The sequence below is a fragment of the Phyllobates terribilis genome, unplaced genomic scaffold, assembly GCF_046119375.1.
Source record: "Phyllobates terribilis strain yellow unplaced genomic scaffold, ASM4611937v1 Scaffold_9__5_contigs__length_417890890, whole genome shotgun sequence".
Classification (NCBI taxonomy): domain Eukaryota; kingdom Metazoa; phylum Chordata; class Amphibia; order Anura; family Dendrobatidae; genus Phyllobates; species Phyllobates terribilis.
In genome coordinates this window covers 174,146,983-174,172,318 of record NW_027362769.1, presented here as the reverse complement: position 1 = coordinate 174,172,318, position 25,336 = coordinate 174,146,983, and the positions used below count along the sequence as shown (strand labels likewise).

Genomic DNA, 25,336 nt, shown 5'->3' with positions numbered 1-25,336 from the left:
TCCAGGTTGAGGGATTAGTCAGGGCCCCAGCTTAGGGTCAGCTTAGGCCCCCTACCTCCAGTATACAGAGACAGCGTGACATGCAGTCACTGTGTACATACATTACATTACTGATCCTGCACTGATCCTGAGTTACCTCCTGTATTATACCCCAGAACTGCACTCACTATTCTGCTGGTGCAGTCACTGTGTACATACATTACATTACTGATCCTGAGTTACACCCTGCATTATACTCCAGAGCTGCACTCACTATTCTGCTGGTGGAGTCACTGTGTACATACATTACATTACTGATCCTGAGTTACATCCTGTATTATACCCCAGAGCAGCGCTCACTATTCTGCTGGTGAAGTCACTGTGTACATACATTACATTACTGATCCTTAGTTACATCCTGTATTATACTCCAGAGCCGCACTCACTATTCTGCTGGTGCAGTCACTGTGTACATACATTACATTACTGATCCTGAGTTACCTCCTGTATTATACTCCAGAGCTGCGCTCACTATTCTGCTGGTGCAGTTGCTGTGTACATACATTACATTACTGATCCTGTACTAATCCTGAGTTACCTCCTGTATTATACTCCAGAGCTGCACTCACTATTTTGCTGGTGCAGTCACTGTGTACATATATTACATTACTGATCCTGAGTTACATCCTCTATTATACTCCAGAGCTGCACTCACTATTCTGCTGGTGCAGTCACTGTGTACATACATTACATTACTGATCCTGAGTTACATCCTGTATTATACTCCAGAGCTGCACTCACTATTCTGCTGGTGTAAAGATTTGACCTTCCACATTGAATACTTTAAACTGTTTTGTTTTCCAATTTAGTTTCCATCAGTGACATTGAGACGGTGCGGGAAGGTCATCAATCTGAGATTCTGCAGAGCATCGCTGATGAGTTTGAGCCAGAGTTGTGTTTTACCATCGTCTTCTTCGGGCGTCGGGCTAACCTTGACCTTGTGGCAAGCGCGGCGGAGGAGGCTCAGTGCTGGATCCAAGGACTGGAGAAACTCATGGAGACAGTGAGGAATATGGACCAGAAGGAAATCCTCGATCAGTATCCTTCAAATCGTTTTACAATGAGGGAGTTGAAATTCTTCCCCGTTTTCTAGATCTGCGCTTGCTGTCAATGGATGGAACATTCTTGCTGATATCCAGAGTAAAACCCCAAATCATATTGATATTGATGCAGCTGCAACTTGATACAATGTATCCATGTAGGTAAAATTTTGAATCCTGTTCACTGTGGATTTCTTGAACTGATACATTGTGACAGACCATCAGATATGCTAGCTAGACTAGATGTTCTCACTGCAAACAAGAATGTTTCCATACAGTAAAAGCAAGCAGAGATGTGGAAAACAGCGAGATCCTGGAGCAGAAATGAGAAATTGTGAAATTCCTTCGCTTTACTGATCTTGTCTTGGCTTTGAGTTACGTATTCCTCTCTGTTCACAACCAAAACTGAAATAAAAATTCTGCTATTTCCTCTTATTAGAGGGCAGTGCATTGTGGGAATTCCTTATGACTGACACATTACAAGCTGCAAACGATAGAATATTTTTTCAGCTTTAGCTGTGACTGGAGCAACGGACTTGACATAAAACAACATAAAGTCAAATAAAATAAGTAAAATATTTGCAAAGTAACTCAGCACTATATGCATGGCTGCCGAGAACTCCTGGGCCAAAAGGGTGAGACATATGTAAATCCACCCCAAAGTGGGAATTCTGGGGCAAGTTGGGTGCGGGGACTTAAAGGAGTTGTCCACCTTTGGGGACAATATATTTTTTACTTAAATACATGTATTTGGGGCTAAAAATCATTTTTGCATTTCGGCCTCATTAAAAATGTTGCTCCCATTGGTTTTAACAAGCTCTCTGTTTCCCTGTGCATTCCACTTTAAAGTGGTCTGTGATCAAAAATCAGCCGGGAGGAGCGCAGAAAATGACAGATAGAAGAGTTATAAACTCCGAGCATGCCTTTACATAAAAAAAAAAAGTCCCAAAAAGTGGACAACCCCTTGATAAACCTCAGAACTGTTGGCAACTATGTGTGTGTAGTTCACTGGTGAATGTCGCTTTTCCCTTGACCGGTCCACTCAGATGGATCTGTGACTGGTTCCAAAAGGCTGACAAGAACCGAGACGGGAGGATGAACTTTAAGGAGGTCCAGGATCTTCTGAAAATGATGAACGTGGACATGAACGAGCAGCACGCTTACCGGCTGTTTCAGGTGATGGGTGTGAATACTTATTGTCGAGATTATCGCAGCCCGGGAAGGTCACGCCGAACGACCCTCTGTGATCTCTTGAGCGAACAGCTCTCTGCTGCCCCCTATCGTCCGGACAATTTCACGATTGGCCAATGATTAATGTAGGAGGCTGCAGGCTGTTTGCATTAACAAGCTAGTTATTGGAAAACTAACAGTGCACGTATGATATATACACCTCCGGATTCCAACACATGGAATATATGTACACACGTGGTCAAAATTGTTGGTACCCCTCATTTAATGAAAGAAAAACCCACAATGGTCACAGAAATAACTTGAATCTGACAAAAGTAATAATAAATTAAAAATCTATGAAAATAATGTGACAAAAGGGACATGTTAAATCAAGTTGTGTCCACTAATTAGCATCACAGGTGTCTACAATCTTGTAATCAGTCAGTGGCCTGTATATAGGGCTACAGATACTCACTGTGCTGTATATAGGGCTACAGATACTCACTGTGCTGTTTGGGGACATGGTGTGTACCACACTCAACATGGACCAGAGGAAGCAATGGAAAGAGTTGTCTCAGGAGATTAGAAAGAACATTATAGACAAGCATGTTAAAGGTAAATGTTATAAGACCATCTCCAAGCAGCTTGATGTTCCTGTGGCTACAGTTGCACATATTATTCAGAAATTTAAGATGCATGGGACTGTAGCCAACCTGGATTATTGGACTATTCTGAAGTGGCCTTCTATGAGCCCTGACCTAAATCCTATTGAGCGTCTTTAGAAAGAGCTGAAACATGGCGTCTGGAAAAGGCAACCTTCAACCACGAGACAACTGGAGCAGTTTGCTCATGAGGAGTCTCCAAAATACCTGTTGAGAGGTGCAGAAGTCTCATTGACAGTTACAGGAATCATTTGATTGCAGTGATTGCCTCAAAAGGTTCTTCAACAAAATATTAAGTTAAGAAGAACCATCATTTCTGTCCAGGACGATTTCATGAGGATAATTTTTCAAAACTTCTGTGGAAGCAGAAAAGCAATGTCTGACTTTCATTTGTTCATTTTCATAGATTTTTAATTTATTATTACTTTTGTCAGATTCAAGTTATTTCTGTGACCATTGTGGGTTTTTCTTTCATTAAACGAGGGGAACCAACAATTTTGACCACGTGTCTACATACCCCCGTACGATCACTGCTAACTTCACGATAACCCAAGAAAGATTATTAGCTGCCACCACCAGTCGGGTTTTATACAGACTGACTGGACACCTGGTCTGGTTCTGGTAGCGTATGGCTTCGGGGTGCAGTTTACAGAACACAAGGAACAGAACTATTACATTTTATATTTAATCCAGAACGATAGGCAGTGTTTATAAAAATATACAAAAGATTTTACAAAGGGGACAAAACAATGCAGAATATACAGTTACATAAAATAAAAGGATAAACCAAGAAACCTAATGTCACAGCGATGGCTTCAAATCTAGGGAGGGAGGCTTCTCCAGAATAAACGGGACTGCACCTACAGTGAACTGTGCCTCCATGTACTGACATACCCAAAAGTTGGCATTTGCCTTTTATTAGCTCCTAAGTTACACCCACTCCCCCTCCCATCATTACTTTTACAGGGTTGGACTTTTCAGTTTCAGAAAGTTATGAGATTCCCTAAATTGACTATATTTTTGCTTTGGAAAGTCGCATGTGCTCGATATCGAAGACATATTTTGTATCATGATTTTATCTTTACATAGAGACCACGTGTAGCCTCGTCTATCAGGTCCATATTTAATTGACATGATTCTGGTCATTGTGCAGCGACTTGAAACTGTGCTTTTCATCGCCACTTCATCTCGTCTCCAAAAATATGATTTCCCATCTACTGGATCAACGCAGTTCATGCAAACCTCCCTTCTTACTTTTTTGATAAGCACACAAAGACATTCTAGAAACTTAGTTTCTAAAATGCTTATCTCGGTCATAAATCAGCTCCAAATTCCTGAATCCGGGCCTCACATCTGTTTAGCCATTGGAGTAGCTATGGTTACCTAATTCCAAAGGAGAGGGTCAGCTACATAAAGTGCAAGCTCTGTGCTCTCACAGGAAAATATAGATTTTTATACCATGTTAGCCAGTAGATAGGCTTTTATCATGGATTTAAATTTTCTCCATAACACTTATGCAAACCAATGGTGGGCTAATTCAAGGCAGTTTTGCATAGAGGTGGGCCAGGAGAGCCTGCTGGGAGTGATGGTTTTTGCAACTACAGAGCCACAACTATAGAGCCACAGATTGGCGACCACTGAATCAACCCCTGAAAGAAAAGATAGAAAACATTTCAATATTCTTAATGGGGAGGATTCTGGTCAAAGCGCACGTGATATTACAAGACATGAGAATCACGTGATCGTCTGACATCTAATCTTATGATTGGCCGAGGGCAACAAGCTCTCAGCAGATCCTAATGAATAATGCAATTTGGACAGGAGTATCAATCGCTCGCAAGTCCCCGGCGGCGACCCATCTGTAGGCGTAAGATATAAGAGAATTACAATATTAATTAGTAAGTATCCCCCGATACAGATTGTTCTAAGGTGGGTGATATCTAGAACCTACACTAAATAATAGACCTTGTGAGAGAGGAAGGTCCATTAGGGTCTCAGTGGTTGCAGAATTCTGTCCGGTGAGAAGTGGCTTCATGTAATCTACAATGGCTGGAAACATAAGGAGAAGAACAAGCAGCGGCTATAGATTTTATCACAGAAACTTGAGGAAGAACTGCTCAGCTCTCGTCCATCTGCTCAGACAGAGAACAAATAACCCTGCCATACTGTGCATCATTAGCGCCATGCAGTATACTGCCTACACCGCAGTGCTAGATATTGGCCAAATAATACTCTTACATAGAGTCAGGAGCAAGGCAAGAATGGCACCCCGCTAACCAAATAATAATGCCACCAGTGCCTTCTGAAAAAATAATTATGCCCCTTAAACACCTCCTCAAAACAAATAATATCCCAAGTGTACCTTTTAAAATAAAAGATACCCCCTGAGTCCTTCCTTAAGTACTAATACCCCTATAGCACCCCTTTAAAAATTAATAATGCCCCATGAGGACCCCCTCCAAAAATAATGATGTCATTATCCACGAAAAAAAACAAAACGACTGAGTCCTCTTCTCCCCTGCACATATCTCTTCCGCAGTAATGTGGTGACGCCTGCACCCAGGACACTGAAGTCTTTAGGTTGTAGACCATGGGATCCAACCGGGATGCTCAGCCAGAAGTCCGGGGCACATGCACTTCTGTGGATATTTGGAGTTAGCAACAACCCATTTTAGGAATGCAAAACTTCAAAAGAAAAAAAAAAAAGAAGAAAGTGGTACTTTTTTTTTTCTTTTTGAAATTGTAGGCTCCTAAGAAGTTTGCGGCCAGGACATTCGCCCCAGTTCCCTCGCCTACACTAGCTATACCACTGACCAAAATAACAATGCTGTGCTGTGCCGTCATGTCACCATATTACATGGCATAGTGCATAACTAGTGGCGCCACACATTGAAGTGATACAGTGCTCATATACTAGCAACATACAGTGACCAAATAGAAGAATCATACTGAGTGCTACTTATATAGTGCTATACAATGTGTGCATGGTATATAATAAAGAATACGATGCCAGGCTGTCTGTGGCACCTCCGTCAGCATGGCACGTTCCCTGTGTGACAGCACTGATTGCTGGACCTGGAAGCCAAAGTGTCCACAAGCAAAGTGGGTGGGTTTTCTGTAAACTTTGCCGCAAACTGGACTGGGGGTGTAACAGGGTCCGACATACCAGAAATTGTATGTAGGAGCAGTCCTGCAATTATCCCCGGTCTTCAGGTATACGGTATATAACTGCTGTGCTTATATCTACGGGAAGCCTTTCCACAAATGGGCAAACAATTCTATCCATGAGACAGATTTACATATAGCATAAAAAAGACTCGCAAAAATAAAATAGTTTATCCTACAAATATATTGTAATTCTAAAATCATAATCAGATGTATAATAAAGAAAAAATATATATTTAAACCATTATTGCTATTTCCTCAACCTCCAAAGAAAAGAATAAATGTTAGTTAATAATTCATATGTCCGCTTCCCATAAATGAAAAGTCTACATGTAGCTACATCAATAGTAACAAAAGTATCAGCAACATTAGAAGCCTTTTTTTCCCTTTCCCACAAGAAAGGGTTAACAAAAGTTAGTAACTTACATTCCCAAAGTGGCACTATTGAAAACTGCTACTGATTGTACAAAAAAAATCAGCCTTCATATGTCAGAGACCTGGGGTTATTGTAATAAAAACTGTAAAAACTGAGCCTCACTTCATGCTTAACAATGCAGTACCAGTCACCCATACTGTATAACAATACCAGCCAGCGTGCCCCTATATAAAAACCACAAGCCACAGTGCCAACAGCAAGTGCACCCTGGGCCCAGAAAAGTGAACTCCTGCTCACAAGTGCGTCCACCTGCCCATAACAGAGGATAATCCTGGCCTCCTGGGGTATGAGCCGCTATATATATATTCTCCGAGAACCCGCACATGCTGACAGCTGCAGTTTATCATCTGCCCATTCATCTATCACAGCCAGCAGTTACCAGGCAGCAGGAAATTACAACAATAATGTAATTATCCATCAACTCCCTAAATATAATCTGTACTACACGAATACGAAAAGTGCTGAGGAGGAAACAGCTACAGACGCTCTCTACACGGAGAATCACAGCACAGCACTTGTCTCTCAATCCCAGTCACCTCTTACTGCCTAAAAAGGACAGAAATGTCTTAAATGTTACATAGGCAGTATTATAGAAGTTATATTCTTGTACATAGAGGCAGTATTATAGTAGTTATTCTTGTACATAGGGGGCAGTATTATAGTAGTTATATTCTTGTACATAGGAGCAGTATTCTAGTAGTTATATTCTTGTACATAGGGGGCAGTATTATAGAAGTTATATTCTTGTACATAGGGGGCAGTATTATAGAAGTTATATTCTTGTACATAGGGGCAGTATTATAGTAGTTATTCTTGTACATAGGGGGCAGTATTATAGTAGATATATTCTTGTACATAGAGGGCAGTATTATAGTAGATATATTCTTGTACATAGGGGCAGTATTATAGTACTTATATTCTTGTACATAGGGGGCAGTATTATAGTAGTTATATTCTTGTACATAGGAGCAGTATTATAGTAGTTATTCTTGTACACAGGGGGCAGTATTATAGTAGTTATATTCTTGTACATAGGGGCAGTATTATAGTAGTTATATTCTTGTACATAGGAGCAGTATTCTAGTAGTTATATTCTTGTACATAGGAGCAGTATTATAGTAGTTATATTCTTGTACATAGGGAGCAGTATTATAGTACTTATATTCTTGTACATAGGTGCAGTATTATAGTAGTTATATTCTTGTACATAGGGAGCAGTATTATAGAACTTATATTCTTGTACATAGGGGGCAGTATTATAGTAGTTATATTCTTGTACATAGGGGCAGTATTATAGTAGTTACAGTTATATGAAAAAGTTTGGGCACCCCTATTAATCTTAAGCTTAATGTTTTATAAAAATTGGTGTTTTTGCAATAGCTATTTCAGTTTGATATATGTAATAACTGTTGGATACAGTAATGTTTTTGCCTTGAAATGAGGTTTATTGTACTAACAGAAAATGTGCAATCTGCATTCAAACAAAATTTGACAGGTGCATAAGTATGGGCACCCTTATCATTTTCTTGTTTTAAATACTCCTACCTACTTTTTACTGACTTAATAAAGCACTTTTTTTGGTTTTGTAACCTCATTGAGCTTTGAACTTCATAGCCAGGTGTATGAAATCATGAGAAAAGCTACTTAAAGTGGCCACTTGCAAGTTGTTCTCCTGTTTGAATCTCCTCTGAAGAGTGGCATCATGGGCTCCTCAAAACAACTGTCAAATGATCTGAAAGCAAAGATTATTCAACATAGTTGTTCAGGGGAAGGATACAAAAAGCTGTCTCAGAGATTTAACCTGTCAGTTTCCACTGTGAGGAACATAGTAAGGAAATGGAAGAACACAGGGACAGTTCTTGTTAAGGCCAGAAGTGGCAGGCCAAGAAAAACATCAGAAAGGCAGAGAAGAAGAATGGTGAGATCAGTCAAGGACAATCCTCAGACCACCTCCAGAGAGCTGCAGCATCAACTTGCTGCAGATGGTGTCACTGTGCATCAGTCAACTATACAACGCACTTTGCACAAGGAGAAGCTGTATGGGAGAATGATGCGAAAGAAGCCGTTTCTGCAAGCACGCCACAAACAGAGTCGGCTGAGATATGCAAAAGCACCTTTGGAGAAGCCAATTTCTTTTTGGAAGAAGGTCCTGTGGACTTATGAAACCAAGATTGAGTTGTTTGGTCATACAAAAAGGCGTTATGCATGGCGGCAAAAAAGCACTGCATTCCAAGAAAAACACTTGCTACCCACAGTAAAATTTGGTGGAGGTTCCATCATGCTTTGGGGCTGTGTGGCCAATGTCGGCACCGGGAATCTTGTTAAAGTTGAGGGACGCATGTATCAGCAGATTCTTGACAATAATGTTCAAGAATCAGTGACAAAGTTGAAGTTACGCAGGGGATGGATCTTTCAGCAAGACAATGATCCAAAACACCGCTCCAAATCTACTCAGGCATTCATGCAGAGGAACAATTATAATGTTCTGGAATGGCCATCCCAGTACCCAGACCTGAATATCATTGAACATCTGTGGGATCATTTGAAGAGGGCTGTCCATGCTCGGCGACCATCAAACTTAACTGAACTGGAATTGTTTTGTAAAGAGGAATGGTCAAAAATACCTTCATCCAGGATCCAGGAAATCATTAAAAGCTACAGGAAGCGACTAGAGGCTGTTATTTTTGCAAAAGGAGGATCTACTAACTATTAATGTCACTTTTCTGGTGAGGTGCCCATACTTATGCACCTGTCACATTTTGTTTGAATGCAGATTGCACATTTTCTGTTAGTACAATTAACCTCATTTGAAGGCAGAAACATTACTGTGTCCAACAGTTATTACATAGATCAAACTGAAATAGCTGTTGCAAAAACACCAATTTTTATAAAACATTAAGCTTAAGATTAATAGGGGTGCCCAAACTTTTTCATATAACTGTATATTCTTGTACATAGGAGCAGTATTATAGTAGTTATATTCTTGTACATAGGGGCAGTATTATAGAAGTTATATTCTTGTACATAGGGGGCAGTATTATAGTAGTTATATTCTTGTACATAGGGGCAGTATTATAGTAGTTATATTCTTGTACATAGGGGCAGTATTATAGTAGTTATATTCTTGTACATAGGGGGCAGTATTATAGAAGTTATATTCCTGTACATAGGGGGCAGGATTATAGTAGTTATATTCTTGTACATAGGGGGCAGTATTATAGAAGTTATATTCCTGTACATAGGGGGCAGGATTATAGTAGTTATATTCTTGTACATAGGGAGCAGTATTATAGAAGTTATATTCCTGTACATAGGGGGCAGGATTATAGTAGTTATATTCTTGTACATAGGGGCAGTATTATAGTAGTTATATTCTTGTACATAGGGGGCAGTATTATAGTAGTTATATTCTTGTACATAGTAGCAGTATTATAGAAGTTATATTCCTGTACATAGGGGGCAGGATTATAGTAGTTATATTCTTGTACATAGGGGCAGTATTATAGTAGTTATATTCTTGTGCATAGGGGGCAGTATTATAGTAGTTATATTCTTGTACATAGTAGCAGTATTATAGAAGTTATATTCCTGTACATAGGGGGCAGGGTTATAGTAGTTAAATTCTTGTACATGGGGGCAGTATTATAGTAGTTATATTCTTGTACATAGGGGGCAGTATTATAGTAGTTATATTCTTGTACACAGGAGCAGTATTATAGTAGTTATATTCTTGTACATGGGGGCAGTATTATAGTAGTTATATTCTTGTACATAGGGGCAGTATTAGAGTAGTTATATTCTTGTACATAGGGGGCAGTATTATAGTAGTTATATTCTTGTATATAAGAGGCAGTATTATAGTAGTTATATTCTTGTACATAGGGGCAGTATTATAGTAATTATATTATTGTAGATAGTGTGCAGTATTATAGTAGTTATATTCTTGTACATAGGGGCAGTATTATAGTAGTTATATTCTTGTACATAGGGGCAGTATTATAGTAGTTATATTCTTGTACATAGGGGCAGTATTATAGTAGTTATATTCTTGTACATAGAAGGCTGTATTATAGTAGTTATATTCATGTACATAGGGGCAGTATTATAGTAGTTATATTCTTGTACATAGGGGCAATGTTATAGTAGTTATATTCTTGTACATAGAAGGCAGTATTATAGTAGTTATATTCTTGTACATAGGGAGCAGTATTATAGTAGTTATATTCTTGTACATAGGAGCAGTATTATAGTAGTTATATTCTTGTGCATAGGGGCAGTATTATAGTAGTTATATTCCTGTACATAGGGGGCAGGATTATAGTAGTTATATTCTTGTACATAGGGGCAGTATTATAGTAGTTATATTCTTGTACATAGGGGGCAGTATTATAGTAGTTATATTCTTGTACATAGGAGCAGTATTATAGTAGTTATATTCTTGTACATAGGAGCAGTATTATAGTAGTTATATTCTTGTGCATAGGGGCAGTATTATAGTAGTTATATTCTTGTACATAGAAGGCAGTATTATAGTAGTTATATTCTTGTACATAGGGAGCAGTATTATAGTAGTTATATTCGTGTACATAGAAGCAGTATTATAGTAGTTATATTCCTGTACATAGGGGCAGTATTATAGTAGTTATATTCTTGTACATAGGGGCAGTATTATAGTAGTTATATTCTTGTACATAGGGACAGTGTTATAGTAGTTATATTCTTGTACATAGAAGGCAGTATTATAGTAGTTATATTCATGTACATAGGGGCAGTATTATAGTAGTTATATTCTTGTACATAGGGGCAGTGTTATAGTAGTTATAATCTTGTACATAGAAGGCAGTATTATAGCAGTTATATTCTTGTACATAGGGAGCAGTATTATAGTAGTTATATTCTTGTACATAGGAGCAGTATTATAGTAGTTATATTCTTGTGCATAGGGGCAGTATTATAGTAGTTATATTCCTGTACATAGGGGGCAGGATTATAGTAGTTATATACTTGTACATAGGGGCAGTATTATAGTAGTTATATTCTTGTACATAGGGGGCAGTATTATAGTAGTTATATTCTTGTACATAGGAGCAGTATTATAGTAGTTATATTCTTGTGCATAGGGGCAGTATTATAGTAGTTATATTCCTGTACATAGGGGGCAGGATTATAGTAGTTATATACTTGTACATAGGGGCAGTATTATAGTAGTTATATTCTTGTACATAGGGGGCAGTATTATAGTAGTTATATTCTTGTACATAGGAGCAGTATTATAGTAGTTATATTCTTGTGCATAGGGGCAGTATTATAGTAGTTATATTCTTGTACATAGAAGGCAGTATTATAGTAGTTATATTCTTGTACATAGGGAGCAGTATTATAGTAGTTATATTCGTGTACATAGAAGGCAGTATTATAGTAGTTATATTCTTGTACATAGGGAGCAGTATTATAGTAGTTATATTCTTGTACATAGGAGCAGAATTATAGTAGTTATATTCTTGTGCATAGGGGCAGTATTATAGTAGTTATATTCCTGTACATAGGGGGCAGGATTATAGTAGTTATATTCTTGTGCATAGGGGCAGTATTATAGTAGTTATATTCCTGTACATAGGGGGCAGGATTATAGTAGTTATATTCTTGTACATAGGGGCAGTATTATAGTAGTTATATTCTTGTACATAGGGGGCAGTATTATAGTAGCTATATTCTTGTACATAGAAGGCAGTATTATAGTAGTTATATTCTTGTACATAGGGAGCAGTATTATAGTAGTTATATTCGTGTACATAGAAGCAGTATTATAGTAGTTATATTCCTGTACATAGGGGCAGTATTATAGTAGTTATATTCTTGTACATAGGGGCAGTATTATAGTAGTTATATTCTTGTACATAGGGACAGTGTTATAGTAGTTATATTCTTGTACATAGAAGGCAGTATTATAGTAGTTATATTCATGTACATAGGGACAGTATTATAGTAGTTATATTCTTGTACATAGGGGCAGTGTTATAGTAGTTATAATCTTGTACATAGAAGGCAGTATTATAGCAGTTATATTCTTGTACATAGGGAGCAGTATTATAGTAGTTATATTCTTGTACATAGGAGCAGTATTATAGTAGTTATATTCTTGTGCATAGGGGCAGTATTATAGTAGTTATATTCCTGTACATAGGGGGCAGGATTATAGTAGTTATATACTTGTACATAGGGGCAGTATTATAGTAGTTATATTCTTGTACATAGGGGGCAGTATTATAGTAGTTATATTCTTGTACATAGGAGCAGTATTATAGTAGTTATATTCTTGTGCATAGGGGCAGTATTATAGTAGTTATATTCTTGTACATAGAAGGCAGTATTATAGTAGTTATATTCTTGTACATAGGGAGCAGTATTATAGTAGTTATATTCGTGTACATAGAAGGCAGTATTATAGTAGTTATATTCTTGTACATAGGGAGCAGTATTATAGTAGTTATATTCTTGTACATAGGAGCAGAATTATAGTAGTTATATTCTTGTGCATAGGGGCAGTATTATAGTAGTTATATTCCTGTACATAGGGGGCAGGATTATAGTAGTTATATTCTTGTGCATAGGGGCAGTATTATAGTAGTTATATTCCTGTACATAGGGGGCAGGATTATAGTAGTTATATTCTTGTACATAGGGGCAGTATTATAGTAGTTATATTCTTGTACATAGGGGGCAGTATTATAGTAGCTATATTCTTGTACATAGGGTCAGTATTATAGTAGTTATATTCCTGTACATAGGGGCAGTATTATAGTAGTTATATTCTTGTACATAGGAGCAGTATTATAGAAGTTATATTCTTGCATATAGGGGCAGTATTATAGTAGTTATATTCTTGTACATAGGGGCAATATTATAGTAGTTATATTCTTGTACATAGGGGGCAGTATTATAGTAGTTATATTCTTGTACATAGGAAGCAGTATTATAGTAGTTATATTCTTGTACATAGGGACAGTATTATAGTAGATATATTCTTGTACATATTGGGCAGTATTATAGTAGTTATATTCTTGTATATGTGGTCAGTATTATAGTAGTTATACAGTTATATGAAAAAGTTTGGGCACCCCTATTAATCTTAAGCTTAATGTTTTATAAAAATTGCTGTTTTTGCAACAGCTATTTCAGTTTGAAATATATAATAACTGTTGGACACAGTAATGTTTCTGCCTTGAAATGAGGTTTATTGTACTAACAGAAAATGTGCAATCTGCATTCAAACAAAATTTGACAGGTGCATAAGTATGGGCATCCTTATCATTTTCTTGTTTTAAATACTCCTACTTTTTACTGACTTACTAAAGCACTTTTTTTGGTTTTGTAACCTCATTGAGCTTTGAACTTCATAGCCAGGTGTATGCAATCATGAGAAAAGCTACTTAAAGTGGCCACTTGCAAGTTGTTCTCCTGTTTGAATCTCCTCTGAAGAGTGGCATCATGGGCTCCTCAAAACAACTGTCAAATGATCTGAAAACAAAGATTATTCAACATAGTTGTTCAGGGGAAGGATACAAAAAGCTGTCTCAGAGATTTAACCTGTCAGTTTCCACTGTGAGGAACATAGTAAGGAAATGGAAGAACACAGGGACAGTTCTTGTTAAGGCCAGAAGTGGCAGGCCAAGAAAAACATCAGAAAGGCAGAGAAGAAGAATGGTGAGATCAGTCAAGGACAATCCTCAGACCACCTCCAGAGAGCTGCAGCATCAACTTGCTGCAGATGGTGTCACTGTGCATCAGTCAACTATACAACGCACTTTGCACAAGGAGAAGCTGTATGGGAGAATGATGCGAAAGAAGCCGTTTCTGCAAGCACGCCACAAACAGAGTCGGCTGAGGTATGCAAAAGCACATTTGGAGAAGCCAATTTCTTTTTGGAAGAAGGTCCTGTGGACTGATGAAACCAAGATTGAGTTGTTTGGTCACACAAAAAGGCGTTATGCATGGCGGCAAAAAAACACAGCATTCCAAGAAAAACACTTGCTACCCACAGTAAAATTTGGTGGAGGTTCCATCATGCTTTGGGGCTGTGTGGCCAATGCCGGCACCGGGAATCTTGTTAAAGTTGAGGGACGCATGGATTCCACTCAGTATCAGCAGATTCTTGACAATAATGTTCAAGAATCAATGATAAAGTTGAAGTTACGCAGGGGATGGATCTTTCAGCAAGACAATGATCCAAAACACCGCTCCAAATCTACTCAGGCATTCATGCAGAGGAACAATTACAATGTTCTGGAATGGCCATCCCAGTCCCCAGACCTGAATATCATTGAACATCTGTGGGATCATTTGAAGAGGGCTGTCCATGCTCGGCGACCATCAAACTTAACTGAACTGGAATTGTTTTGTAAAGAGGAATGGTCAAAAATACCTTCATCCAGGATCCAGGAACTCATTAAAAGCTACAGGAAGCGACTAGAGGCTGTTATTTTTGCAAAAGGAGGATCTACTAACTATTAATGTCACTTTTCTGGTGAGGTGCCCATACTTATGCACCTGTCACATTTTGTTTGAATGCAGATTGCACATTTTCTGTTAGTACAATAAACCTCATTTCAAGGCAGAAACATTACTGTGTCCAACAGTTATTACATATATCAAACTGAAATAGCTGTTGCAAAAACACCAATTTTTATAAAACATTAAGCTTAAGATTAATAGGGGTGCCCAAACTTTTTCATGTAACTGTATTCTTGTACATAGGGGGCAGTATTATAGTAGTTATATTCTTGTACATAGGAGCAGTATTATAGCAGTTATGTTCTTGTACATAGGGGGGGTATTATAGTAGTTATATTCTTGTACATAGGGGCAGTATTATAGTAGTTATATTCTTGTACATAGAGGGCAGTATTATAGTAGTTATATTCCTGTACATAGGGGCAGTATTATAGTAGTTATATTCTTGTACATAGAGAGCGGTATTATAGTACTTATATTCTTGTACATAGGGGGCAGTATTATAGTAGTAATATTCTTGTACATAGGAGGCAGTATTATAGTAGTTATATTCTTGTACATAGGAGGCAGTATTATAGTAGTTATATTCTTGTACATAGGAGGCAGTATTATAGTAGTTATATTCTTGAACATAGGAGGCAGTATTATAGTAGTTATATTCTTGTACATAGGGGGCAGTATTATAGTAGTTATATTATTGTACATAGGGGGCAGCATTATAGTAGTTATATTCTTGTACATAGGGGGCAGTATTATAGTAGTTATATTCTTGTATATAGGGGACAGTATTATAGCAGTTATATTCTTGTATACAGGAGGCAGTATTATAGAAGTTATATTCTTGTACATAGGGGGCAGTATTATAGCAGTTATATTCTTGTACATAGGGGGCAGTATTATAGCAGTTATATTCTTGTACATAAGGGGCAGTATTATATTAGCTATATTCTTGTACATAGGAGCAGTATTATAATAGTTATATTCTTGTACATAGGGGGCAGTATTATAGTAGCTATATTCTTGTACATAAGAGCAGTATTATATTAGTTATATTCTTGTACATAGGGGGCAGTATTATAGTAGTTATATTCCTGTATATGGGGGGCAGTATTATAGTAGCTATAGTCTTGTACATAGGAGCAGTATTATAATAGTTATATTCTTGTACATAGGGGTCAGTATTATAGTAGTTATATTCTTGTACATAGGGGGCAGTATTATAGTAGTTATATTCTTGTACATAGGGGCAGTATTATAGTAGTTATATTCTTGTACATAGGAGCAGTATTATAGTAGTTATATTCTTGTACATAGGAGCATTATTATAGTAGTTATATTCTTGTACATAGGGGCAGTATTATAGTAGTTATATTCTTGTACATAGGGGCAGTATTATAGTAGTTATATTCTTGTACATAGGAGCATTATTATAGTAGTTATATTCATGTATATAGGGGACAGTATTATAGTAGTTATATTCTTGTACATAGGGAGCAGTATTATAGAAGTTATATTCTTGTACATAGGGGGCAGTATTATAGTAGCTATATTCTTGTACATTGGGGCATTATTATAGAAGTTATGTTCTTGTACATAGGAGGCATTATTATAGTAGTTATATTCTTGTACATAGGGGCAGTATTATAGCAGTTATATTCTTGCACATAGGGAGCAGTATTATAGTAGTTATACTCTTGTACATAGAAGCAGTATTATAGTAGATATATTCTTTTACAAAGGGGCAGTATTATAGCAGTTATATTATTGTACATAGGAGCAGTATTATAGCAGTTATACTCTTGTACATAGGAGCAGTATTATAGCAGTTATATTCTTGTACATAGGGAGCAGTATTATAGTAGTTATACTCTTGTACATAGGAGCAGTATTATAGTAGTTATATTCCTGTACATAGGGGCAGTATTATAGTAGTTATATTCTTGTACATAGGAGCAGTATTATAGAAGTTATATTCTTGCATATAGGGGCAGTATTATAGTAGTTATATTCTTGTACATAGGGGCAATATTATAGTAGTTATATTCTTGTACATAGGGGGCAGTATTATAGTAGTTATATTCTTGTACATAGGAAGCAGTATTATAGTAGTTATATTCTTGTACATAGGGACAGTATTATAGTAGATATATTCTTGTACATATTGGGCAGTATTATAGTAGTTATATTCTTGTATATGGGGTCAGTATTATAGTAGTTATACAGTTATATGAAAAAGTTTGGGCACCCCTATTAATCTTAAGCTTAATGTTTTATAAAAATTGCTGTTTTTGCAACAGCTATTTCAGTTTGAAATATATAATAACTGTTGGACACAGTAATGTTTCTGCCTTGAAATGAGGTTTATTGTACTAACAGAAAATGTGCAATCTGCATTCAAACAAAATTTGACAGGTGCATAAGTATGGGCATCCTTATCATTTTCTTGTTTTAAATACTCCTACTTTTTACTGACTTACTAAAGCACTTTTTTTGGTTTTGTAACCTCATTGAGCTTTGAACTTCATAGCCAGGTGTATGCAATCATGAGAAAAGCTACTTAAAGTGGCCACTTGCAAGTTGTTCTCCTGTTTGAATCTCCTCTGAAGAGTGGCATCATGGGCTCCTCAAAACAACTGTCAAATGATCTGAAAACAAAGATTATTCAACATAGTTGTTCAGGGGAAGGATACAAAAAGCTGTCTCAGAGATTTAACCTGTCAGTTTCCACTGTGAGGAACATAGTAAGGAAATGGAAGAACACAGGGACAGTTCTTGTTAAGGCCAGAAGTGGCAGGCCAAGAAAAACATCAGAAAGGCAGAGAAGAAGAATGGTGAGATCAGTCAAGGACAATCCTCAGACCACCTCCAGAGAGCTGCAGCATCAACTTGCTGCAGATGGTGTCACTGTGCATCAGTCAACTATACAACGCACTTTGCACAAGGAGAAGCTGTATGGGAGAATGATGCGAAAGAAGCCGTTTCTGCAAGCACGCCACAAACAGAGTCGGCTGAGGTATGCAAAAGCACATTTGGAGAAGCCAATTTCTTTTTGGAAGAAGGTCCTGTGGACTGATGAAACCAAGATTGAGTTGTTTGGTCACACAAAAAGGCGTTATGCATGGCGGCAAAAAAACACAGCATTCCAAGAAAAACACTTGCTACCCACAGTAAAATTTGGTGGAGGTTCCATCATGCTTTGGGGCTGTGTGGCCAATGCCGGCACCGGGAATCTTGTTAAAGTTGAGGGACGCATGGATTCCACTCAGTATCAGCAGATTCTTGACAATAATGTTCAAGAATCAATGATAAAGTTGAAGTTACGCAGGGGATGGATCTTTCAGCAAGACAATGATCCAAAACACCGCTCCAAATCTACTCAGGCATTCATGCAGAGGAACAATTACAATGTTCTGGAATGGCCATCCCAGTCCCCAGACCTGAATATCATTGAACATCTGTGGGATCATTTGAAGAGGGCTGTCCATGCTCGGCGACCATCAAACTTAACTGAACTGGAATTGTTTTGTAAAGAGGAATGGTCAAAAATACCTTCATCCAGGATCCAGGAACTCATTAAAAGCTACAGGAAGCGACTAGAGGCTGTTATTTTTGCAAAAGGAGGATCTACTAACTATTAATGTCACTTTTCCGGTGAGGTGCCCATACTTATGCACCTGTCACATTTTGTTTGAATGCAGATTGCACATTTTCTGTTAGTACAATAAACCTCATTTCAAGGCAGAAACATTACTGTGTCCAACAGTTATTACATATATCAAACTGAAATAGCTGTTGCAAAAACACCAATTTTTATAAAACATTAAGCTTAAGATTAATAGGGGTGCCCAAACTTTTTCATGTAACTGTATTCTTGTACATAGGGGGCAGTATTATAGTAGTTATATTCTTGTACATAGGAGCAGTATTATAGCAGTTATGTTCTTGTACATAGGGGGGGTATTATAGTAGTTATATTCTTGTACATAGGGGCAGTATTATAGTAGTTATATTCTTGTACATAGAGGGCAGTATTATAGTAGTTATATTCCTGTACATAGGGGCAGTATTATAGTAGTTATATTCTTGTACATAGAGAGCGGTATTATAGTACTTATATTCTTGTACATAGGGGGCAGTATTATAGTAGTAATATTCTTGTACATAGGAGGCAGTATTATAGTAGTTATATTCTTGTACATAGGAGGCAGTATTATAGTAGTTATATTCTTGTACATAGGAGGCAGTATTATAGTAGTTATATTCTTGAACATAGGAGGCAGTATTATAGTAGTTATATTCTTGTACATAGGGGGCAGTATTATAGTAGTTATATTATTGTACATAGGGGCAGCATTATAGTAGTTATATTCTTGTACATAGGGGGCAGTATTATAGTAGTTATATTCTTGTATATAGGGGACAGTATTATAGCAGTTATATTCTTGTATACAGGAGGCAGTATTATAGAAGTTATATTCTTGTACATAGGGGGCAGTATTATAGCAGTTATATTCTTGTACATAGGGGGCAGTATTATAGCAGTTATATTCTTGTACATAAGGGGCAGTATTATAGGAGTTATATTCTTGTACATAGGAGCAGTATTATATTAGCTATATTCTTGTACATAGGAGCAGTATTATAATAGTTATATTCTTGTACATAGGGGGCAGTATTATAGTAGCTATATTCTTGTACATAAGAGCAGTATTATATTAGTTATATTCTTGTACATAGGGGGCAGTATTATAGTAGTTATATTCCTGTATATGGGGGGCAGTATTATAGTAGCTATAGTCTTGTACATAGGAGCAGTATTATTATAGTTATATTCTTGTACATAGGGGTCAGTATTATAGTAGTTATATTCTTGTACATAGGGGGCAGTATTATAGTAGTTATATTCTTGTACATAGGGGCAGTATTATAGTAGTTATATTCTTGTACATAGGAGCAGTATTATAGTAGTTATATTCTTGTACATAGGAGCATTATTATAGTAGTTATATTCTTGTACATAGGGGCAGTATTATAGTAGTTATATTCTTGTACATAGGGGCAGTATTATAGTAGTTATATTCTTGTACATAGGAGCATTATTATAGTAGTTATATTCATGTATATAGGGGACAGTATTATAGTAGTTATATTCTTGTACATAGGGAGCAGTATTATAGAAGTTATATTCTTGTACATAGGGGACAGTATTATAGTAGCTATATTCTTGTACATTGGGGCATTATTATAGAAGTTATGTTCTTGTACATAGGAGGCATTATTATAGTAGTTATATTCTTGTACATAGGGGCAGTATTATAGTAGTTATATTCTTGTACATAGGGAGCAGTATTATAGCAGTTATATTCTTGCACATAGGGAGCAGTATTATAGTAGTTATACTCTTGTACATAGAAGCAGTATTATAGTAGATATATTCTTTTACAAAGGGGCAGTATTATAGCAGTTATATTATTGTACATAGGAGCAGTATTATAGCAGTTATACTCTTGTACATAGGAGCAGTATTATAGTAGTTATATTCTTGTACATAGGAGCAGTATTATAGCAGTTATATTCTTGTACATAGGGAGCAGTATTATAGTAGTTATACTCTTGTACATAGGAGCAGTATTATAGTAGTTATATTCTTGTACATAGGGGCAGTATTATAGTAGCTATATTCTTGTACATAGGGGCAGTATTATAGTAGTTATATTCTTGTACATAGGAGCAGTATTATAGTAGTTATATTCTTGTACATAGGGGGCAGTATTATAGTAGTTATATTCTTGTACATAGGAGCAGTATTATAGTAGTTATATTCTTGTACATAGGAGCAGTATTATAGTAGTTATACTCTTGTACATAGGAGCAGTATTATAGTAGTTATATTCTTGTACATAGGAACAGTATTATAGCAGTTATATTTTTGTACATAGGGAGCAGTATTATAGTAGTTATACTCTTGTAGATAGGAGCAGTATTATAGTAGATATATTCTTGTACATAGGGGGCAGTATTATAGTAGTTATATTCTTGTACATAGGGGCAGTATTATAGTAGCTATATTCTTGTACATAGGGGCAGTATTATAGTAGTTATATTCTTGTACATAGGAGCAGTATTATAGTAGTTATATTCTTGTACATAGGGGGCAGTATTATAGTAGTTATATTCTTGTACATAGGAGCAGTATTATAGTAGTTATATTCTTGTACATAGGAGCAGTATTATAGTAGTTATACTCTTGTACATAGGAGCAGTATTATAGTAGTTATATTCTTGTACATAGGAACAGTATTATAGCAGTTATATTTTTGTACATAGGGAGCAGTATTATAGTAGTTATACTCTTGTAGATAGGAGCAGTATTATAGTAGATATATTCTTGTACATAGGGGGCAGTATTATAGTAGATATATTCTTGTACATAGGGGCAGTATTATAGTAGTTATACTCTTGTACATAGGAGCAGTATTATAGTAGATATATTCTTGTACATAGGGGCAGTATTACAGTCACAATGAACATTTACCAGTACATATCACTTTGTTTTTGCTTACAGTATATGGGTAGATGCTTGGTCGCTTTATAATAGTTTTTCTGTTCTCAGATGGCTGATAAATCGGAGTCTGGGACTCTGGAAGGTGATGAGTTTGTGATGTTTTATAAAGCCCTGACACAACGAGATGAGGTCCTTAAGATATTCCAGGACTTCTCAAAGGATGGCAAGAAGCTAACTCTTTTGGAGTTTGTGGACTTCTTGCGTCAGGAGCAGCTTGAGGTGGTGAACACTGAGGAATTTGCAATGGATCTTATTGCTAGACTTGAACCTTCAGAGACGGGTAAGATGATAGAAAACTGTAGTAAAATATAGCAGGAGACACTCATTCAGAATGATCAATTTTTTTCAGTTTGTTGCAAGATTCTGCCCTCCGTGCAGTGACTTGACCCATACAAAATCAATTTGTCACCTGTTGTATGGGATTGAAAAACCTTCATAAGCTCCTGAAAAACATCTCACTTGTGACTTCCATAAATCTGCATCTTCTGCATTTATGTAAATAAAGCTTCATTATTTTCAGAAATTCACAAGTTTGTAACCTATTCAGGATCTCTGCTTGCACTGCGCGCGTGGAAGAAAAATGATTGCTTCATAGATGTGGAATTTTAGTTTTTACACTGATTAAGATTTATTTACATAAAAACAGAAATTTACCTGGCAGAAGATTATCTGGTTTTTCATTAACCCACATGTCTGCACTGAAGGCTTCAAAACTATGAATTACCACATGTGGAATTATATACTTAACAAAAAAGTGTGAAACAACTTAAAATATGTCTTATATTCTAGGTTCTTCAAAGTAGCCACCTTTTGCTTTGATGACTGCTTTGCACACTCTTGGCATTCTCTTGATGAGCTTCAAGAGGTAGTCACCGGAAATGGTTTTCACTTCACAGGTGTGCCCTTTCAGGTTTAATAAGTGGGATTTCTTGCCTTATAATTGGGGTTGGGACCATCAGTTGTGTTGTGCAGAAGTCTGGTGGATACACAGCTGATAGTCCTACTGAATAGACTGTTAGAATTTGTATTATGGCAAGAAAAAAGGAGCTAAGTAAAGAAAAACGAGTGGCCATCATTACTTTAAAAAATGAAGGTCAGTCAGTCCGAAAAATTGGGCAAACTTTGAAAGTGTCCCCAAGTGCAGTTGCAAAAACCATCAAGCGCTACAAAGAAACTGGCTCACATGAAGACCGCCCCAGGAAAGGAAGACCAAGAGTCACCTCTGCTTCTGAGGATAAGTTTATCCGAGTCACCAGCCTCAGAAATCGCAGGTTAACAGCAGCTCAGATTAGAGACCAGGTCAATGCCACACAGAGTTCTAGCAGCAGACACATCTCTACAACAACTGTTAAGAGGAGACTTTGTGCAGCAGGCCTTCATGGTAAAATAGCTGCTAGGAAACCACTGCTAAGGACAGGCAACAAGCAGAAGAGACTTGTTTGGGCTAAAGAACACAAGGAATGGACATTAGACCAGTGGAAATCTGTGCTTTGGTCTGAGGAGTCCAAGTTTGAGATCTTTGATTCCAACCACCGTGTCTTTGTGCGACGCAGAAAAGGTGAACGGATGGACTCTACATGCCTGGTTCCCACCGTGAAGCATGGAGGAGGAGGTGTGATGGTGTGGGGGTGCTTTGCTGGTGACACTGTTGGGGATTTATTCAAAACTGAAGGCATACTGAACCAGCATGGCTACCACAGCATCTTGCAGCGGCATGCTATTCCATCCGGTTTGCGTTTAGTTGGACCATCATTTATTTTTCAACAGGACAATGACCCCAAACACACCTCCAGGCTGTGTAAGGGCTATTTGACCAAGAAGGAGAGTGATGGGGTGCTACGCCAGATGACCTGGCCTCCACAGTCACCAGACCTGAACCCAATCGAGATGGTTTGGGGTGAGCTGGACCGCAGAGTGAAGGCAAAAGGGCCAACAAGTGCTAAGCATCTCTGGGAACTCCTTCAAGATTGTTGGAAGACCATTTCCGGTGACTACCTCTTGAAGCTCATCAAGAGAATGCCAAGAGTGTGCAAAGCAGTCATAAAAGCAAAAGGTGGCTACTTTGAAGAACCTAGAATATAAGACATATTTTCAGTTGTTTCACACTTTTTTGTTAAGTATATAATTTCACATGTGTTAATTCATAGTTTTGATGTCTTCAGTGTGAATGTACAATTTTCATAGTCATGAAAATACAGAAAAATCTTTAAATGAGAAGGTGTGTCCAAACTTTTGGTCTGTACTATATATATATATATAATATATATATTTCTTTTTACTTAATTTTTTTTAATTTTTTTTTAATTTAGCTCATTATTACCCTAGTCTAAACCTATCCCTGGTCCTAACCCTAGCTATAGCAATATTCCTAAACCTAGCCCTAACAACTTGCCTTTGCCTTAAACCTTAGCCCTATCGCTAAGCCTAGTAGCTGCTCAGCCTCAGCCATCTCTCTTGCTGCCTATGCATAGCAATCAAGTGGTTGATATGATTTTGTCAACTGCTGCCCTCTGCACAGGCGGCAACCAAGATGACAATGCTCACTTCATTATACTGAGAGATTTGGCATCTTGGTTGTCTACGGCTGCTGTATGGGGTTTGTTGCACCCATGTGGTTCTCGAAGGAGCCAAATTTGCTGGTCTTGCTCTTTGCAGTAGACAGTGGGGTTAGGGGGAACAAATTTTACCACCCCCCATAGAATTTTTCACCCATGGAACCATCTATGGGTTTTCTATGTAAAGGTCCTCCTGGGCATATAAAAGTGAGATTTTCTAAACTAATCAACCCCTTTAATTTTTACTTTACTAAATTGTAGCGAAAAAGCTTCACGCCCTCAGTATTGACGGCTTCCTGATCTACCTGTGCTCTGCGGAGGGATCCATCTTCAATGTGATTCATGATCCTCTCTACCAGGATATGACGCAGCCGCTGTGCCATTATTTCATCTCCTCCTCCCACAACACCTACTTGATGGAGGACCAGCTGCGGGGGCAGAGCAGTGTGGAGGGCTATATCCGGTGAGATGCATGTCATGTCCACCACTGATGATTACTGGGTGGGGTGGGCTATGGTTAATGGTCTGCCGACTAATTCTAGATTTATTTCATCCTATGCAGGGCATTAAAAAGGGGCTGTCGCTGCGTGGAGGTGGACACTTGGGACGGCCCCAATGGAGAACCCATTGTATATCATGGTCACACCTTCACCTCCAAAATCTTCTTCAAAGACGTTATATCGGCTATCAACAAGTATGCATTCAGGGTGAGTACATTAAAAGAGCCATTTATAGTGAACCCAGGCGAAGGGGTAAACTATCAATCATCTGAATATTTCTGGTGCCACTGTGTAAAGTTTTGTCCAAACATGACTGATTCCTCCCCAAAGAACTGATCAGCCCTTATTAAAGGGGAATATATTCTTTATAAAGTGTTTTAAAGTGATGGCATGTGACTAGGATACTCCTTCACTTGATGATAGGTGGGTCTGACCTTCTAAGGATGAAAGGTTTGGGTGTCTTTATAAATTTTGTGGCCATAATAGTTCAGCAGGAGGCAGAGGTACCGCTGTGCAGGGGAAAAGAGTGGAAAGGGTGGGTCATTCTCCGGATCGATGGAGATCCCAGTGTTCAGACCCCTTATAAATGGCTTGTCCAGTAAAGATAAAGAAAGCCATTTCAACTTTCATTTATGCTTTTTGTTTCGGGTTCTTCAACATTATCAAGATCTCTGCTTGTTGTCACTAAATGGA

General features: G+C 37.6%; 1 protein-coding gene across 1 annotated transcript in view; it reads left to right on the top strand.

Annotated features, from left to right (window-relative positions):
* The window catches only part of PLCD4 (phospholipase C delta 4), a 77,109-nt gene that overhangs the window by 28,665 nt on the left and 23,108 nt on the right, over window positions 1-25,336 (top strand). Inside the window, exons 5-9 of the mRNA XM_073647404.1 lie at window positions 849-1,077; window positions 2,126-2,255; window positions 21,637-21,868; window positions 24,405-24,606; window positions 24,706-24,850. Of these exons, the coding sequence (XP_073503505.1) occupies window positions 849-1,077; window positions 2,126-2,255; window positions 21,637-21,868; window positions 24,405-24,606; window positions 24,706-24,850 (938 nt within the window). The remainder of the gene's footprint in view (window positions 1-848; window positions 1,078-2,125; window positions 2,256-21,636; window positions 21,869-24,404; window positions 24,607-24,705; window positions 24,851-25,336) is intronic.